This window comes from Pelodiscus sinensis, chromosome 1, assembly GCF_052426305.1.
Source record: "Pelodiscus sinensis isolate ZL-2025 chromosome 1, ASM5242630v1, whole genome shotgun sequence".
Classification (NCBI taxonomy): Eukaryota; Metazoa; Chordata; order Testudines; family Trionychidae; genus Pelodiscus; species Pelodiscus sinensis.
The window spans coordinates 303,676,934-303,697,683 of NC_143052.1; the positions used below are offsets into that span (position 1 = coordinate 303,676,934).

General features: G+C 42.8%; 1 protein-coding gene across 1 annotated transcript in view; it reads right to left on the reverse strand.

The window, feature by feature from the left end:
* Positions 1 to 18,659, reverse strand: part of LOC142824859 (maestro heat-like repeat-containing protein family member 2B) — a 39,160-nt gene extending 20,501 nt beyond the window's left edge. Inside the window, exons 1-13 of the mRNA XM_089777533.1 lie at positions 18,618 to 18,659; positions 17,306 to 17,458; positions 15,669 to 15,791; positions 15,175 to 15,254; positions 14,580 to 14,715; positions 14,343 to 14,438; positions 13,389 to 13,493; positions 8,561 to 8,684; positions 7,056 to 7,165; positions 4,827 to 4,979; positions 3,485 to 3,639; positions 1,785 to 1,947; positions 1,145 to 1,341 (exon numbers count right to left, since the gene is read on the reverse strand). Of these exons, the coding sequence (XP_089633659.1) occupies positions 1,145 to 1,341; positions 1,785 to 1,947; positions 3,485 to 3,639; positions 4,827 to 4,979; positions 7,056 to 7,165; positions 8,561 to 8,684; positions 13,389 to 13,493; positions 14,343 to 14,438; positions 14,580 to 14,715; positions 15,175 to 15,254; positions 15,669 to 15,791; positions 17,306 to 17,458; positions 18,618 to 18,659 (1,637 nt within the window). The remainder of the gene's footprint in view (positions 1 to 1,144; positions 1,342 to 1,784; positions 1,948 to 3,484; positions 3,640 to 4,826; positions 4,980 to 7,055; positions 7,166 to 8,560; positions 8,685 to 13,388; positions 13,494 to 14,342; positions 14,439 to 14,579; positions 14,716 to 15,174; positions 15,255 to 15,668; positions 15,792 to 17,305; positions 17,459 to 18,617) is intronic.
* Between the last annotated feature and the right edge of the window lie 2,091 nt (positions 18,660 to 20,750).

The window sequence follows — 20,750 nt, forward strand, 5'->3', positions numbered from 1 at the left end:
CCTGTTGCAAGGAGCTCCTGGCCCTCAGAGACCGAGTTCGGGCTTTGGAGGCCAGGGTGGCTGAACTGGAGGAGCTAACAGAGGTAGAGAGCTATGTTGATGAGACTTTCCAGGACACTGTAGTACTGTCCCACCTCCAGTCTGAGAGTCCCAGTGCTCTTAAGGAGGATGAAAGTCTCAAGGGAACAGAGAATTTAATGGGAGCAGAGGGAAACCATCCCGTAGTTGGGACCCTCCTTCCCGAGGATGTTGCGGTATCCTCTCGCACCAACGATACCTCTGAGGGGGAGGGAATGCCAGATGTTAGGAAGAGGCAGGTGTTAGTAGTGAGTGATTCGATCGTTAGAAACATAGATAGTTGGGTTTGTGATGACCGGGAGAACTGTATGGTCACTTGACTGCCTGGTGCAAAGGTTGCGGATCTCTCGAGGTATCTAGATAGACTTATGTCTAGTGCTGGGGAGGAGCCGGTGGTCGTGGTACATGTAGGTATCAATGACATAGGGAAGGGTAGGAGAGATGTCCTGGAGGCCAAATTTAGGTTGCTAGGAAAGAGACTGAAATCCAGGACCTCTATGGTGGCATTCTTGGAAATGCTTCCAGTTCCACGCGCAGGACCAGGTAGGCAGGCAAAGCTTCAGAGTCTCAATGCGTGGATGAGACGATGGTGTAGGGAAGAGGGGTTTGGATTTATCAGGAACTGGGGACACTTTTGGGAGAGGGGGAGCCTATACAGGAAGGATGGGCTCCACCTAAACCAGGGTGGAACCAGACTACTGGCACTAAACATTAAAAGGCCGTAGAGCAGTTTTTAAACTAAGAGATGGGGGAACGCTGATTGGTGCGGAGATGCACGTACATCGCAGGGAGACTTCTCTTAGAGGAGAATCCATTGATAGAGATTCTCTAAGCTGTAGTCAGAAAGAGAGGACAAAGAGACTGAGGCCTGAGGAGGCCTAGATAGTAGTGTTTGTGTTGCCAGAGGTTGGTGGTTTCAGGGAACTGACCTATAGCAAGCACAAACAAGATTTTCTCATATTAAAAGCAGGTGATGGTAAGGTGCCTCATAACCCTGAGAACTACTGGGGAGTGTCACACAAATGGACTGAGATTCTCTTTGTTTTGCTCCCTTTCTTCTAATTACCTGCAAGGGTTGCCCTCACATAGTTGTTGTCCTTTTCTGAATAACCTCCTTCGGCTGCTCATCCTGGGCAAAGGCATCTTTTGTCCTAGAGTTTGGCTGATCTGCTGCAGGAGAACAGTAAACAACTCCGGGAACAGCTCCTGCACAGTTTTGCTCAGCTGCAATGCTGACACCACTTCAAAGATGGCACATGTTGCCTGAAAGGAGAGCATGGTAAAAGAAGAGGTCTCTTCCTAACACTATCACACTCTCTCCCCTTCTGATACCTGCTGGACTAAATTCTCACTCCTGTCACTAACTTGATGAATGACCGAGAGCAATTCACTCCATGTGTGCCTTAGCGTCCCATAGCTGTAAAAATGTGTACGACCTATCAAAGCATGTTGTGAGTTGTACAAAACATCTGCAAAGCACTGTAAGAAATCTGATTCAAAGACTTTCTAATTGCCAGATAGTATTAAGTGAATCAGCCACATGCTCTAAATCTGTCATCTGTTGTTCCACAGAAAGCACAGCTGGAATCCAGGAAACAGTACTTCAGAAAAGAAGTGCCCATATGACAATATTATACCACTCATCTAGCTTTCCATCAGCATGTTTGTCACAAGGCAGAGAAATACATGTCTGTCGTCTAACTTACTATGAGAGGTTCAGCAGCTGCTAAATGCAGGTCGGTTTCTGTCTCTGAGGTCATCCTTCCTTCTTGACTTGTTGGAGTCTTTATTTTTTCTATTAGGACCTTCAGGACTTGAGGGGCGAGCAAGGGATCTGTCCCCAGAGATCTCCACAGCTCAGTGGTGTCACTGCAATTTAACATAAGTTATATGTGACCCCTGGAGACTTTTGTGGCTCTGACTATATGCATCATATTCAAGTAAAGAACAAATTTTCTCCTTGACTATGATCAGGGCTCACCAACCGCGCTGTCCGGCGATCTGTGCATGCACAGATCGTTCTGCGCATGCACAGGTCGCCCGAACCTGGCTCTTCCAGGTTACAATCTACACGCCATGGGTGAGTAGATTGTATTATTTGTCAAGCCCTCCCTATGATGAGCAAGTTCAGAGTGCTGTCCTCCTTATATGGTCCTCATGTTTTACATATTGAGTTTCTAGTTACAGAACTAAGTTAAGTTACATTTCAGGTTACATTTCTACAGTGCATGACTGTTTTGGGATCCTGGAGGTATCCTGAAATAGCTACCCCACATTTACACAAGCAGCCCGTTATTTTGAAATATTTTTCAAAATAATGGGCACACTATTTTGCCATCCCAATAAACTTTGTTGCATGAGGGATAAGGGATGGCTTGAAATAGCACATTATTTCGACATTTGGTGCTGTGTAGAAGCGCCACATTTCAAAATAGGCTATGCAAAATATGATACGCAATTTGCGGAGTGCAAATTGTGCATCTTATTTCAAGTTTAGGGTGCTGTATAGACACAACCCTAGTCTTACTGCACCATAACCATTAATGCTAGACTTCAGAAGGAAAGGACACAGAGCTCTAATCACAGTTCCTGTTTTCCTACTTCTCAGTAGATATGGAATCATGAGCATATGATGCCCAAAGATCAGGGCCTGGGAGACAAGTTGAAGAAAGAAAAATGATCTTCCTACTAACTGGATGTACAACTATGAGAACAAATATTTGTGGCTAGCCCATGACCTCTTCACAAATGGCATTCCCTGGCCTCTATTTGCCAGAATGGGCATGTTCTGTTCACTCCCTATGGGGCACCTGGCATTGGCCACTGTCTGAAGACAGGATCCTGGGCTAGATGGACATTTGGTCTGACCCACTACAGCCGTTCTTATGTTCTTAGATTCCAGCACTGATGACTGATAATTCAGCTAGGGATGTTTGAATGAAATGATAGATATGCTTACCGCCCTGTCTTTAAGTACCAAGAATGACAACTCCATTCCAGCAGCCATGCCCTTGCTGATACCAAAAGCCTGGTGCCCTATCCTTGCTAATCAGCCAGGAATTTGGATTTGAAGCTTTCATGCTACCAGAAAATGAACAGTCACTGGCAATTTCCAGGGTGATGTTAGTTCAGGGGTCTGGAGAGGCAAAAATCCACTCCAGTGATGCCAGTAAAGGGAAGTCTTTAGGATGCCAAAGCAACTATTAATTAATGGAAACAGAATGACACTTAATTTCTCCCTGCACCCACCTTGACATGGTCTTGGACCTTTCTGCAGAAAGACCCAAGCTATTAACCTTTAGGAATGATCTCAAACTGTCTGTGGCTTAAATGAAGCCTTACATCTTCCAGTGAAGCCGTGGGATCCATGGTTACCAAAATGAACACTGTAAGGAGCAGTATATACCTGTCCATCGGCAGATGTTTGATGAGGAGGCTGAAGATCACTGCCTCTAGGTGATGGTGAGCAAGAATGGACACTGACTCCACCAGGAACTGCCTCAAGCTACCCTGCTCGATGGTAGGCATATGTATATATATTATACTCAGGATATCTGGCACCTGGACAGAATAAAACCAGAAAAAATGTCCTTTTTCCATTCTCTCCATTCATTCTGCAGAACCAAAACGTTTATTTAGTCGTTTAGCAATTTGCTGTTCTTGTAGAAAATCCTCCCTTCAAAAAACAAGTATTTAGACATGGCTGCATAGATTTAACCCACAAAAATTATACATATCACTGCCCATACCTGGCTGTAACACCGGGTTAAAACATGCTGAGGCCCTAAGCTATGTCAAGTTAAAGAGGCCTCACTGCATTTCCAAAACAACATGTATTATTCTAACAGAAATGACAATGAAAATAGAAATAATAAAGTTATCTATCTATCTATCTATCTATCTATCTATCTATCTGTACATAGGCAAAGAGGCAAGTAAAAACTAGCAATTTTGGGGTATTTTTAGAGACCCCTCATTATCAGAGGCCCTAAGATGTAGTTCACTTAGCTTGTCTCTTGGGGCCGGATATTCTCTTTTTGCATTTTACTCGGAGTCTAATTTTTCCAAGCCTTTCATGGCTGGAAACTGTGACAACAAGATAGACAAATAATCAAGCATCTTCCTTTTCACTTGGGGTACGGCTACACTAGCTTGTTAGTTCGAGCTAGGTAGGGTAATGAGGGCAAGCAGAGTTGCAAATGAAGCCCAGGATTTAAATATCCCGGGCTTCATTTGCATGTTCCCGGGTGCTGCCATTTTAAAATCCCCCTTAATCCGAACACAGTGCCTGCGGCTACACAAGGCATGGAGTAGGTAGTTCTAATTAAAGATCCTAATTCCATGAGGGGTAACGGTAGTTCGAATTAGGATCTTTAATTTGAACTACCTAGTCCATGCCGCATGTAGCCGCGGGCACGGAGTTCGGACTAAGGGGGATTTAAAAATGGTGGCGCCAGGGAACATGCAAAGGAAGCCCGGGATATTTAAATCTCGGGCTTCATTTGCAACTCCGCTTGCCCTCATTACCCTACCCAGCTCGAACTAACGAGCTAGTGCAGATGTACCGTTAGATTATCTCTGTCTTCTGCTGTTGATTCCCTCATTGCCTGACTCAGGATAGGAACGCAGATGGAATTACCTTCCAATCCCAGGGGGAGAAACAGCAAGACTTGTATTCACTGCAAATGATGGCAAAGACCTGAAAGCCTGCAGGTTAGCCAGAAAAACCTCTCCAGCTTCTATTTTACCTCATCCAGCATGGCACTTCCACACTCCTTCAGGATGATTTTCATCCACAGACCGGCTGCTGTGGCACAGGAGGGGCTAGCAGACAGCATACCATCCAGTATGGCCTCAATAAAATCTGTGGCTTGGTCAGAGGGAAAGTACTTACTAACCACCTGTGGACAGATCAAAAACAGGAAAGATTGCAATGATAGTCGGCTCCAGTACTTTTAAGAAAGGAGGCCTAAGAGCTGTATAGGAAAATAATGTATTCATCAGCAAATTGCTAATTGGGCTCATATCTGGCAAGGCAGTTGCAATTAAAATTTTCTCTGTAATCTTTCTAGCTACCACATCTCTATTCTACACTAATAATATCAGGTTAGATCTTAGGTTATACAGTTAGCACAACATTGTATGGGACAAACAGGATGTAAATTTCCAGTTTATATTCTATGATGTACATGACATCTTTTCACAAAATATAAAAATATGCAAAGAGATGCATGCACACAAATATAGGTTCAGGTAAACACACAAGGTGACAAGACTGGTTTCTCAGCTTGATGTCCCGCTCACATATTTTCCCCCTGGATGGATGGATGGATGTGCGCGCGCACATGCATGGGCATGTTCATGCAACTGTCTGGAATCTGTTTTTTACATGGCATTCATAGCATATACCTATGAAAAGCATGTTACTGATTACCCACGAATGCCTCACTCCCATAGCTCGCTCCAAGTGTGGAAAGACATCACAAAAGCATAAAACAATCATAGAATCATAGAATACTAGGACTGGAAGGGACCTTGAGAGGTCATCGAGTCCAATCCCCTGCCCTCATGGCAGGACCAAATACTGTCTAGACCATCCCTGATAGACATTTATCTAACCTACTCCTAAATATCTCCAGAGATGGAGATTCCACAACCTCCCTGGGCAATTTATTCCAGTGTTTGACTACCCTGACAATTAGGAACTTTTTCCTAATGTCCAATCTAAATCTCCCTTGCTGCAGTTTAAGCCCATTGCTTTTTGTTCTATCCCCATAGGCCAAGATGAACAAGTTTTCTCCCTCCTCCTTATGGCACCCTTTTAGATATCTGAAAACTGCTATCCCCCTCGATCTTCTCTTTTCTAAACTAAACAAACCTAATTCCTTCAGCCTTCCCTCATAGGTCATGTTCTCTAGACCTTTAATCATTCTCGTTGCTCTTCTCTGGACCCTCTCCAATTTCTCCACATCTTTCTTGAAATGCGGTGCTCAGAACTGAACACAATACTCCAATTGAGGCCTAACCAGTGCAGAGTAGAGCGGAAGAATGACTTCTCATGTCTTGCTCACAACACCCCTGTTAATGCATCCCAGAATCATGTTTGCTTTCTTTGCAATGGCATCACACTGCTGACTCATATTCAACTTGTGGTCCACTATAACCCCTAGATCTCTTTCTGCCGTACTCCTTCCCAGACAGTCGCTTCCCATTCTGTATTTATGAAACTGATTGTTCCTTCCTAAGTGGAGAACTTGGCATTTGTCTTAAACTTCATCCTATTTACCTCAGACCATTTCTCCAATTTGTCCAAGTCATTTTGAATTATGACCCTATCCTGCAGATTAGTCGCAACCCCTCCCAGCTTGGTATCGTCTGCAAACTTAATAAGCGTACTTTCTATACCAATATCTAAATCGTTGATGAAGATATTGAACAAAGCCAGTCCCAAAACAGACCCCTGTGGAACCCCACTTGTTATGCCTTTCCAGCAGGATTGTGAACCATTAATAACTACTCTCTGAGTATGGTTATCCAGCCAGTTATGCACCCACCTTATAGTAGCCCCATCTAAGTTGTATTTACCTAGTTTATTGATAAGAATATCATGCGAGACTGTATCAAATGCCTTACTAAAGTCTAGGTATAGCACATCCACCACTTCTCCCTTATCCACAAGACTCGTTATCCTATCAAAGAAAACTATCAGATTGGTTTGACATGATTTGTTCTTTACAAATCCAGGCTGGCTGTTCCCTATCACCTTGCCACTTTCCAAGTGTTTACAGACGATTTCCTTAATTACTTGCTCCATTATCTTCCCAGGCACAGAAGTTAAACTAACTGGTCTGTAGTTTCCTGGGTTGTTCTTATTTCCCTTTTTATAGATGGGCACTATATTTGCCCTTTTCCAGTCCTCTGGACAAGGGAAAATGAATGGTGCACAACCATTAGGACAGTCACCTAGTGTCTGTTACCTTAGCCATTTTGCAAGAGGTTTGAAACAGAGCCTCAGGGTCTGGAGTTGTTAGTGCCTCACGGAGACATCTCAGCTCCTCGTCTGCTGATCCCAGGTTTGTGCACTGACCTAGGATAGAGAAAAGGAGAAAAAGTATGGCAACATTTAATAAAACTGAACCTCTGATCCATAGATAATCATACAGGAGGATCTATGGGGTATGTTATTACCAGCTGTGTGTGAAATTTTGGCCCCACTAAAGCCAATGACGAAATTCTTGTTGACTTTAATGGAGTCAGAATTTTACCGTCAGGCTATGTCTAGACTACATCCCTTTTTCGGAAAAGGGATGTAAATTAGATGTATCGCAATTCCTAATGAAGCGGGGATTTAAATCTCCCCCGCTTCATTAGCATAAAAATGGCTGCAGCTTTTTTCGGCACGGAGCTTTGCCGGAGAAAAGCGCCAGTCTAGATGCTGATCTTGCGGAAAATTAAGCCTTTTCCGAAAGATCCCTTATCCCTCCGAAAAAGGGATGTAGTCTAGACGTAGCCCCTATGTCTGAAAGTTAACAGTAATGGCATGTGATTCATTCTGATTCATACAGGGTTAAACAGGCACTGTATTCTGTGTGGAGCCTTTTTCTCTGTATATCTGGTTTCAGTAGCCACTCTGCTCTCAGTATTTAAATCTAATCTCATAGTCAAGCAGAACTCATGTAGATTGATCTGAGGTTCTGATTTGGAGGAGAATTCCTCCACTGAACTCTCATTGTAAAAGAGATGGGGCTGACCAAAAGCTTAGGTAGGAAACCCAGGCTCTTCGCTCACTTCTAAATCATGAACTGTCTCTTTAAAGGAAAGCTGTCCTGCTCTGTCATCTCCCTCTCCCCACCCTACTCTGCAGAGGGGGGGCATATGGGCATATGGCGGGGGAGAGAGTGTGTGTGAGACAATGTGTGTGTGTGTGTGTGTGTATGTGAGAGAGAGAGAGAGAGAGAGAGAGGGACATGCTGGCTGCCAGAGAAATCTTAGAAACAGTGCACTGCCTCTTTAGATAGGCACTCCGTTACTCACCTGGAGCAGCACTATTGTATGTGTCCCTCTCCCCAAACTCTGCTCTGCAGAGATGATGACAGGGGCAAAGGGGTCACCCTGACTTCTGCACGCCTCCCTGCTCACCTCCCCTCCACACACCACTAGCAGCAGATAGGATGGAGCAAGTCGGAGAGGGGCAGCTGAACACATGCTGCTGGCATGCTTGCTAATCAGCTGAGCGCTCCAGACAGAAATTCTGGGGAGAAGGGCAGATCTGGCCTGTGTGCTATATTTTGCCCACCCTCTAATATTTGCAGATTATTTATTATTTGTGCAGTTCTCTTCCAGCAATGTACTTACAAGGCCCCAATTATTCTGTTATATAAGTGTCGCTAACAAGACAGAAAGAATTACAGATGGAAAAAAGGGTCATTACAACAATGAAAGAAAGTGAAGGGTTACTTACACCTGCTCATGGTCTCCTCACCTTGTATATTGAGAAGACAGTTGATACAGTCAACCACCAACTGACGCGATGTTGTTACTGAAGCACAGGTATATGGTGCTAATAGCCCAATCAGATATCCAAACTGATGAAAAGTTTCCTGAGGCTAATTTAAAAAGAATGAAGAATGAAAGTTCTCCGGCTATACTGGACATTATTTGCCTTCCTTATTGTGAACTCCATTACTGTACCTGGGTACGGCACATTGGAAAACATAATCCTTATTGTACATGCAAATTGATGGGGTCTAAATTAGCTGTAGCACTCAAGAAAAATCTCAGAGTCATTGTGGATAGTCCTCTAAAAACATCTGTTCAACACGCAGCTGCACTTAAAAATGCTAATGGTATGTTAGGAACCACTAGGAAAAGGGATGAATAATAATATGATAAATAATAAGAAATTAGCAGTAGGGATATATTACCGACCACCTGACCAGGACAGCGATACTGACATTGAAATGCTGAGGGAGATTAGAGAGGCTACCAAAATAAAGAACTCTATAATAATGGGGGATTTTAATTACCGCCATATTGACTGGATACATGTCACCTCAGGAAGAGAAGCAGAGATAAAATTTCTCAATGGCTTAAATGACTGCTTCTTGGAACCCACAAGGGGAGAGGCAATTCTCGATTTAGTCCTGAGTGGAGTGCAGGATCAGGTCCAGGATATAACCGTTACCGGACCGCTTGGGAATAGTGACCATAATATAATAACATTCAACATTCCTGTGGTGGGAAGAACACCTCAGCAGTCCAGCACCCTGGCATTTAATTTCAAAAAGGGGAATTACACAAAAATGAGGAGGTTAGTTAAACAGAAATTAAAAGGCACAGTGACTAGAGCAAAGTCCCTGAAAGCTGCATGAAAACTTTTTAAAGACACCATAACAGGGGCCCAACTTAAATGTATACCCCAAATTAAAAAACATAGCAAGAGACCTAAAAAAGAGTCACCGCGGCTTAACCACCATGTAAAAGAAGCAGTGAGGGACAAAAAGGTATCTTTTCAGAAGTGGAAGTCCAGTCCTAGTGAGATAAATAGAAAGGAACATAAACACTGTCAAATCAAGTGTAAAAATGTAATAAGAAAAGCAAAAAAAGATTTTGAGGAACAGCTAGCCAAAAACTCAAAAAGAAATAACAAAATGTTTTTTAAGTACATTAGAAGCAGGAAGCCTGCTAAAAAAACTGAGGGTCCTCTAGATGATTGAGCTATAAAAGAAGCAATCAAGGACGATAAAGCCATTGCGAAGAAACTAAATGATTTCTTTGCTTCAGTCTTCACGGCTGAGGACGTTGGGGAGATTCCTGAATCTGCACCGTCCTTTGTGGGTGATGAATCTGAGGAACTGTCCCGGATTGAAGTGTCTTTAGAGGAGGTTTTGGAACAAATAGAAAAACTTAATGTTAACAAATCTCCGGGACCAGATGGCATTCATCCAAGGGTTCTAAAAGAACTCAAATGGGAAATTGGTGAGCTATTATCTGTAGTTTGTAACCTATCCTTTAAATCGGCTTCCGTACCTAATGACTGGAAGGTAGCTAACGTGACACCAATATTTAAAAAGGGCTCTAGAGGCGATCCTGGAAATTACACACCGGTAAGTCTAACTTCAGTACCGGGCAAATTAGTAGAAACAATAGTAAAGAATAAAATTGTGAAGCATGTAGAAGAGCATAATTTATTGGACAAAAGTCAACATGGTTTCTGTAAAAGGAAATCCTGTCTTACTAATCTGTTAGAGTTCTTTGAAGGGGTCAACAAACATGCAGACAAGGGGGATCCAGTAGATATAGTATACTTGGATTTTCAGAAAGCCTTTGACAAGGTCCCTCACCAAAGGCTCTTGTGTAAATTACATGGCCAAGGGATAAGAGGGAAGATCCTTTCTTGGATTGCGAACTGGTTAAATGACAGGAAACAAAGGGTAGGAATAAATGGTAAATTTTCAGATTGGAGAGGGGTAACTAGTGGTGTACCCCAAGGGTCAGTCCTGGGACCAATCCTTTTCAACTTATTTATAAATGATCTGGAGAAAGGGGTAAGCAGTGAGGTGGTAAAGTTTGCAGATGATACAAAACTGTTTAGGATAGTCAAGACAGAAGCAGACTGTGAGGGACTCCAAAAAGATCTCACCAAACTGAGTGATTGGGCAACAAAATGGCAAATGAAATTTAATGTGGATAAATGTAAAGTAATGCACATCGGGAAAAATAACCCCAACTATACATACAGTATGATGGGGGCTAATTTGGCTACGACAAATCAGGAAAGGGATCTTGGAGTTATTGTGGACAGTTCTCTGAAAACTTCCACGCAGTGTGCAGCAGCGGTCAAAAAGGAAAATAGAATGCTGGGAATTATTAAGAAAGGGATAGAAAATAAGACCCAGAATATCTTACTACCCCTGTATAAAACTATGGTATGCCCACATCTTGAATACTGTGTACAGATGTGGTCTCCTCACCTCAAAAAAGATATTTTGGCCTTGGAAAGGGTTCAGAAAAGGGCAACTAAAATGATTAGGGGTTTGGAACAGGTCCCATATGAGGAGAGGTTAAAGCGACTGGGACTTTTCAGTTTAGAAAAGAGGAGACTGAGGGGGGATATGATAGAGGTCTATAAAATCATGAGTGGTGTGGAGAGGGCCGATAAAGAAAAGTTATTTATTAGTTCCCTAAATAGAAGAACTAGAGGACACCAAATGAAATTAATGGGTAGCAGGTTTAAAACTAATAAAAGAAGTTCTTCTTCACACAGCGTGTAGTCAACCTGTGGAACTCCTTGCCAGATCAGGCTGTGAAGGCTAGGACTATAATAGAGTTTAAAGAGAAGCTAGATAATTTCATGGAGGCTAGGTGCATGAAAGGCTATTAGCCAAGGGATAAAATGGTGTCCTTGGCCTCTGTTTGTCAGAGGCTGGAGAGGGATGGCAGGAGACAAATCGCTTGATCACTGTCTTCGGTCCACCCTCTCTGGGGCACCTGGTGCTGGCCACTGTCGGTAGTCAGGATACTGGGCTAGATGGACCTTTGGTCTGACCCAGTACGGCCGTTTTTATGTTCTTATGTTCTTATGTTCTTATCATGCCACTGTTTCAAATCCATGGTACACCCACACCTTGAATACTGCAAGCAATTGTAGTCCTCCAACTTATATAAAGTTAGGTTATAATTGGAAAAAGTTCAGAGAAAAGCAACAAAAATGATATGGGATATGGGATAACTCGTACAAGGAGAAGTTAAAAGGACTGGGACCATTCATCTTAGAAAAGAGATGCTTACAGGGGGGTATGATAGAGCCATATAAGATGATCAGAGATGCATGATATGGGTGTCCCTATATCTCTGACTGCCTGGGGCTGGGACTGGACAACAGGGGAGAGATCACTCAACAATTGCCTTGTTCTGTTTGTTCCCTCTGATGCATATAACACCCACCACTGCCAGAAGACAGGATACATGAACCATTTGTCTGGGGGATCCAGAATGGCCATTCATGTTTTATGTTCTTATCTGATTAAATAGAAATAGAAATTCAACTTTAACAGCCTGAGAGTATAAGAAGGCATCTATGACACTGACACAGCCAACCTATGTGTGACCCACAATAACTTAACAAGCGGCACTGCAATTGTATCAAGACAAGTCACTTATATGTTATTTCAAAGGGTGTGTCTAGACTACTGAGTTTTGTCGACAAAACTATACCTGCGTCTACACTACCGCTGAGTTCTGTCGACATAACGTCGACAGAACTCAGCAGTTTTGTCGACGCTGGTAAACCTCATTTTACGAGGCATAACACCTTCTGTCGACAGATTTCTGTCGACAGAAGGTGTTATTGCATGTAGGGTTGTGTCTAGACTACAGGGTTTTGTTGACAAAGCAGATGGTATCACCCATTTACCAGTGTATGCATAGGAAATAGAAAATTAACTTCAAAACAAAGCACGACAGGAGATCTGCATGACCTATTCTTTCTCAGGGAGAGATCCTGCTTCGACAATTTCTGTGAGGAGGCTTGCCAACCGGCTAGAATAACTATAAAAGACAAGTTATGGAACTGATCTTCTCTCTCCAGTCTGCTTAAACTTTGAACAGGGGACGTGTAAGCCATAGGACATAGATCTTCCAAATAATTATTTGGAATAGTCTGGGAAATGCATGGAAAAACTAACAGCCTTTGCATCTAAACTGACTCTGGATGTTGACCGGTTAGCATGATTCCAGAGAGACTTTTACAAGCCAGCCGTTTATTCCACCATGGTTGTGATCCTGAACTATGAAAAGTGAAAGTCATTTTAACAAATATCTATCACTTAACCATTTGTAACTCTCTTCTTTTTCCTTTTAACAACAAATCTGATATTCGGTTATTAAGGATTGGCTGATATTTAGGGAAGACCTGTGATTCATATTAACCTAAGGATAAGTGTCTAGTCCTTTGTGATTGGTGATTATATTAGACTTAGTTGTCTAGATGGGAACCAAGGTCTGGAATGCCTAAAGGGTACTATTGTTTGGTATTTTGTTAACCAGAGTAGAAGCTCTTTTCTTACTGGTTTGGTGAATCTAATTATAAAATCACTCGTCTGGGGAACTGCCTGCCCTGTTTCTTACAGTCTGGCCTGAGTGCTGTCACAGCACTCTTATGGAAACCTTTCTCTTATGGAAGCAGAGGGATCTTAGTCACTTTGAGGCCCCAGCTGCAGGCCTAGTAGAATTTCTCATGCATTCACGTTGAATATCAGATTTGATTTAAGTGGGGAAGTCAGCTCAAGGAAGAGTAGAACTATACTCACTGTGCTATTAACTATCTCCTGATAGGCAGTTAGCAGCCAGACACTGGCCTGCAAGGCCCTTCCTCTCTCCCACTCCTTCTCTGAACTGAGCCAGGTCTCTAGTAGCTGTTGGCAAAGCAGGAGAATGGACAAAGTTAGTACCAGAAAATCCCTCCCAAACATTTCTTTTAAATAGGTTTGATTGTCACTAAAATCCCTCTCCAAAGCATTTAACTTCCATATAGCAAAAGATTTATATGTCTCCAAAAAGAGACCCTTGTATATACAAGTCCCAGGGACCAGATTCACCTCTGGTGTACGTAACTCCATCAAAGCCAAAGGAGTTACATGAGAGATGAGTCTGGCTCTGTGTATGTGAGGGCTTCTGTAGACTGTCTGATGGCAGCTGTCTAGCACATTGCATGCAGTTTGGGGTCCGGTGCTGTGTTCTCTTTCCTGGACAGCTTCTCCCATGCTGAGTGGCAAATGACAGAGAGGAGCAGAGAAGTCTCCCCAGCCCAGCTCCTTTTATAACTTTATTTTCATACCAACGTTGCACCTAAGTCCCCTCCCCTCAGCTCTTCAAACTATTCTGTTTATGTCTGAAGAGCAGGAAGTCTTTGGTGAATGAGTTTCCATACACAGAGCTTAACTCAATACTAATTCATTCCTTTTACAAGAGGTGATCAGTTCTCACTGGTCCTCTTGAATTTGGTTACTGCACTGATGATTTTCTTTCCTGTCCATGTAGTGTTAACTATACTGGAAAAACTAGATCTCAGTCCACCACTGGCATAAAATGGAACAGCTCCCATGGATTTCAATGGGACACATTCCCACTTACTTCAGGAAAAAATTGATGCTTTCTCCCTAAAATTCACCCGCTGCGGAAAATTCCTCCACAACAGAAGCTTGAGCATCATCCCTGCTATAACACAAGAAACAATTATCACCCTGGTCCTATGGGCTACTCACATGAAACATTTCCTGGAACCAGTCTGGGGTTGGTTCTTCCTCAAGCAGGATCTTCATTAGCTCACTAAGGGCTTCTAAGGAGCACTCATACATCAACTGAAACCAGAAGAGAAGGAGTGAGGTGGAGGTGAAGTTAGCCATGACTTTGCAGGGAGGCCATGTGAGGCTGCTATCACCCAGTGCTTGCTGGGCAGAGATCTCAGTGGAGTCTGCCAGAGGGGAATTGGTGTCATATACCTCTATGTGCAGAGTATCCTCTAGTTTCTTGCCTTCCTCTTTCATCTTCTCCAAGGGAGGAAGGGGAAATACACTTTTAAAACACAGATCAAGGATCTCACGGTTTTCCTCCAGGGTCAGAGATGGTTTGAGTTTGCTGTCAGAAGACAGAAAGAGAAGTCACGTGTTAGATTCAATACCATAGCCAAGTAAAACATGGGTTAAATGAATAAAGATTATCCCAATCTAGAACCCCAAATGCAAACAGCCCTTCACTTTGCAGCTGTGCACCTCTTTGTACCTCTGTTAATTATTTGCTCATCTAGAAGTAAAGCTAAAACTTCAATTCCCTTTTTAGAGAAATCCACCAGCTTCCTTCCCCCTGCCAGCTAGCCAGACACCTCCATCCCCACCTGAACTCTTCTCCGTAGTATGGCATGCCCCACAACCTCCACTCTTGTGCCTTTCAAGCACAAATCTCCAAACAGACATGACGCATTCAAACCCTCAAAACAAAAACACCATGTGAGCATCAGCCTGCTCCCAACCTGACACTCATGAATTAACAAATGAGAAGACATCACAGTGCCAAGAAATATGGCATAGAATATCCTACCACAGTTGTCCAATCGCAAACATTGCCTCGTAACGAACTGGAGACACCAGGGAATCCAATGGTTCCTTTTTAATGAAGTCCTGAAATGCATGAACAGAGACATAAAAATAGGAAGTGGGTTTGAAAGGCAGAGAAGCCTCCCCCTCACCTTCTGAAACAGGCCTTTATACCAGACCTGTAAGAAAAAGACACTGTTTCAGTGGCTCTCTGCCTCAGAAATGGACCGTAGAGACATCTGCTATACACAGGTCAGCAAGCTGTATCCTGGTAACTCATCAGACACTATCCATTCCTTCCAGTTACAGCCCACAATATGCCAGCATCCCGGCCAAGCACAGTGGACCCAGCATTCTGGGTGCCAGGCAGGTAAATCATGACACTGCAGTAGTATAGCTACAGCCAATGGAAAGAATAACATCTACCCGGACAATCAGTCTCATTACATAATAACAAAATCCCTTGTAGCTCAGGCTTCAAAGTTCCTAATCACTCACCATCATGTAATCAAGGAGCTCCAGTTTGTAAGAGAATTCAAATGCCTGGGAGTCTCCAGTCTTCAAAACTGCACAGCTAATCTCTGTTGCATTCTGGATGAGGGTTGATTTCAGGTCCATGTCCTACATTTCCAGGAAAAACAAGAGGATGTGGGTGAGAAACTGAGAGAATCAGATTCCAGAAGAGTAGAAATTAGATCTAGTCTCAGGAGAAGTGTCTGCAGACCCCAGAAGACAGAGAACCCCAGCTCTACACCCATCTCAGAAAAAGAAAAGGCCCAGGTTGATCAAGTAAACCCAGGTCCATTTACACAGAGTAGTCATGACTCCTGCTTGATGTGGGAGGGAAAACAAATTTTATGCAATTTAAACAAGAAACTTGTGCATAGTAAATGCACAAGATACGAGGGCAGATTATTTAGAATTTAACTTGTTCGCAACATTGATCCCCAACACCTGAAAAACAAAATGTAAAACCGCTACTAGCAATTTCTATTGTGCCACATTATGCACATTCTACAAATATCCTGGTTAATGAACATGAAGTAGAGAGAAATCACTATTACTGACTCTTCCAAAAAAGTAGGAAATGTGCCCAGTCTGGGTGTGTTGCAGTGGACAATATCAGGGGCCATAGTTCTTAATATTTGTATTTGTGAACTACTGGAAAATGTCAACTTGGTTCATTTGTGATCAACTTTTTTTGACAATGAGAGTCTCAGTTAGGCTAAGTCTAGACTGCAAAGTCTGAAAAAGATACGCAAAGTGTAAATCTTTCTCTGCTTTTCTTTCAAAAAAGGCTTTTTCGAAATTTGGAAAAACCTGCTCTTTCAAGCCATCCCTTCCTTCCTCATAAATCAAGGTTTACAGGGATGGTGAAAGAACGCATCCACTTTTCCAAAAAGTGGATGCGGTATTGCTTTTCTGGGATACCTCTGGGATCCCGGAAAAGTACTGCAGCCTAGACATAGCCTTAGACAGAGTAGAATGGAATGGCAAAGTGATGTGGAGAGATTAGAACTATGCACTGAGACCAGAATCAGGGCTGGCAAGTGGACAGCCATATATCTAAGGAGCAGAAATAATGAGCAGGCAGACAAATAGGAAGACAGATATGGGGAAAGGGAAGTAGATAGTCCAAGAAACAGTGATAGCAAATAAACTAAATACAAGCACTATTCCAAAAAGTCCCTTAACCCTCGTGGAACAAGGTTCACAGGGATGTTGGGATAGTGAGCCCGTTAGATTTCAAAATAACGGGCGCACTCAAAAGATGCGGAATAGCTATTTCAGGATACTTCTGATACCCTGAAATAGGTTCACAGTGTAAACATAGCCTTAGAGTGTTATACTGCACAGCCTGAGTGTGACTGCATCTGAAATACTATGTAACTGTGACCTAGAGAATTTCAGAAGAACACAGAAAAACTAGAGAAAATACAAACAACAGCAACAAATAAGATATTTGTTACAGCTCACACTCCATCCATGAAGGTTTTAAATTTGATGCACATGACAAACGGTTGTTCAAAGGAGATTTTTAGAAAAATAAGCCCTCTCTTAGTAAACTCAGGTCCAGTGGAGGCACTGATCTAACTTCAGAGTAATATCCCCAACACTTATGCAAAAACTCTTACTTGGCAACCGGTTCTATAATGGTGTAGGATGTTCTCTGTGATGTCTGCCTCCACCCGAGACAGAAGTTGCTCTTTTGGAGCATGCATAGCCACTTTGCTGTATGTCAGCATCAGCGTGCTGCGGGTCTTGGCTCTTTTCCCATGATGGTAGTCCTGGACAATTGGAAATGTCACAAGAGACAATTACTTCTGATTCATTTTGCCTTGACATTCTGATCTGTTGCTGACTGAGGAATTGCTTTTGGCAGCGATAATAGCTTGTACTTGAAAAATGTATTTAAGCCAAACCATAACTGCGTGAGGCACAGAGGTATTGGTGTCTCAAACATACTGATTGGATAATTCTGACACAGAGAGCCCAAAGTTTTGACCCTACCCCAGTGAAATAAATGGGAGATTTGTCATTGACACTGATAGGCACAGAATTAGGTGCTAAATGATATGCCTAGATCTGCACAGTGAGTAAACAGCAAATCTGGCAATGGTGGCCAAGAGACCTAATATGCTGTTTTATCCTCTGGATAAATGGTTCTCAACCAAAGGTACGCAGAAGTTTTCGAGGGGGACAGATCAGATCATTTCGATATTTGCCTAGTTTTAGAGCAGGCTACCTAAAAAGCACTAGCAAAGTTACAAACTAAAATTTCATACACACAATGACCTATTTACACTGCTCTATATACTGCACATTGAAATGTAAGGAACATATTTATATTTAAATTAATTTATTTATGAAATGGCGTATGGCATATGAAAATGGGAAATTAAGCAATTTTTCAGTAATAGTGTGTTGTGACACTTTTTTGTATTTTTATGCCTGATTTTCTAAGAAAGAAGGTTTAAAATGAGGTGAAACTTGGGGCACACTAGACAAATCAGATTTCTAAAATGGGTATATTAGTGCGGAAAGTTTTAGAACCGCTGCTCTAGAGCACAGGGTCCATAACAGTTGTCCAGAGAGCAGGTTGGTTAGTCACATGTTGCTTGCAACACCTCCTCCTTTACAGCTACTAACCTGGATTTAAAAAACAGCTACAAATACATTCAACACTTTTCCATATAATTAACTGGTATAGTTCCTACACACTGTGCATAGGAGAGGCATTCAAGCCATGAAACATCACATGCTAAAAATCAGTTGAGAGAGCCACGGATCCAGACTGTGCTCCTCTCTGCTTAAATGTAAGCATCACACAGAGCACATCCATTGGGGGACAGGGTTAGCTGACCAATGAGACTCTACCGGGGGCAGGAGATACTGTCTCTAGTTTAGAGGGAGAGGAAGTTTGAGAGAACCCCCTGGCTCCTTTACCTTCAGGCAACCCATAAACCCAGAAATCGTAAGTTTGTTCATTGCTGCCCCAAACTCCTGAAGTGTGTTCAAGATGAGGTCCAAGTGGCTCTCGGCAGAGAATGAAAGGATGGAAATGACTCCCTGTTACTCAAGAAAAATATTGGTTAGTGAATCTGACCAGGTGCCCAATAGACCCCACAAGTCAATTCCTTTCACCCAAAGTAGTGTAAAGTGCCAATTAGGCCTGAGACCCATGGGAGGGGGAGCAAAGGGTGAGTGAAATAGCAACAAAGAGGACATGAAGCAAAATGGCATCTGTCCCGGGAAAACTGAGAGCTGAGTTGCCCAGGGGACATTCAGAGGGTACATGATAAGGTAGGGAGAGGGGCAGGGTCCTTACCAGTCTATCAGGGACTTCCATGTAATCTGTTTTCTTCAGAAACTTCTGAATCTGTGATTTAATATGGACCGGGTCCTGACAAACTGCCAAGCAAATTCCTAGTGCCTTATACAGGAAACACTGAAAGAAAGAGGCCAGCATTGAGATATCAAGAATACCACATGCTTGTCAGTATAGAACCAACCCAGCAACACACACTGACACAGGAAAAAACAACCGAGCCAAGACCAAGCATCCCTGCTGCAGGCACATCCCATCATCTTCCGCCACCCAGTTAGGGAACAATTCAGTACCAATAGCTGCTCCAAGCAAATGCCAGCAGGGGAAGAGCAGGGAACAAGCAAACACAAATTTTATACACAAAAAAACCAATGAAGCAGAGAGAAGTCTCATGCAGCCCTCCAACAAGAATTCCAAGAGCAATTAACTAGAAACTAAACCTTAACAGAGAACAAACCTTCTCTTTGGAGGGGCTGGCATAGCCGGCCATCTGCTGGCTCAACTCAAAGCTTAGCTGGCTGCTCCAGGCATTGTCATTTATCTGCTCCAGAGATGTTCTGAGGAACTGTGTGTAAAACAAGAGCTGGTTTATTGAAAGAATTTTTGGTTGGGGCTTGAGAGTTTTTTCCCTTCCTTGTTCTCTGTTGTAACCATTCCAATATTCAGGTGTCATAGGAAGATTATTTCCCTATTGAGAACTATGAGCATTGACAACCCAGACTTCCTCTGCCGGTTGTTCTTTAACCTTTGCCTTATGATTCTGCTCAGTCCCCAAACTCAGATGCACAGCAAATTGGAGAATGAGATCTGACCATTGATTTTATAGCAGACAGAGGATAGGTCTAGTGAACTTTGATCAATGGGCCATCATTAACAAAGAGCCAAGCACCTTCTCTGAAGTGCTACAGACTCTTCATAACACTTTCTGCGGGTATGCAGGGTTGTGAGGTATCTCACTACCACCTGCCCTTGGCATGAGGAAGCATTCTCTATGCCTGCCAGGTGTCAGCTCCTGACTCTGCCAGACACAGGAAATGCAAGCACACCCTTCTCACCCGGACCCAGCTTTGCTGTCCTGCAGATAAGCAATAGGCATGCTTCAATCATCACACCCTCTACATATTCCCAGAAGGTCCAGCCCCTGTTCCACTGGACACTCCCAGAATTCACAGGTTTACTACTTACCACCTTACTATTTTCACCTCAGCATCACTGATCCATTTAACACACCGCTCTTAGGTGCATATACAGTGAAAATAAGTAGAGTTTCATTCACAAAGAATGGAAATTTGAGAAGCAGCAAGCAGAATTAATGTAAACAAAGATTACGTAAAAGTAAAATCACCACACACTTCCTAAAGGTTAAACTTAGATAACCAAACATTCCTCTGTCTCACAAAGGATAGCTCTCCCAGCTTGAAGCACCCAGACCAAATGTGATCCTCCTAAGTCAAGCAAGTTGGCAGCTTATTCCCTAGATGAAGGATAACTGGTACAGGATACCTCTGGACCTCCCAAAATAGTTTCAAGCATCTCACTAGTAAACAGGTATCCCCTATTGTTTGGTTTTCTTGGATAGAGTCGCCTCTGGAGACTTTGCAATCACTTAATTAGAATTTTCTCAGTCGATTAACATCCATTGTGAATAATTACTCAGTCTACATATAGCCAGACAAAGTTGCTTTTCACCTTCTGGTGACCAGCCTCAACTCATAGACCTCAAAAGCATAAATTTTCAGTATACATCCAGA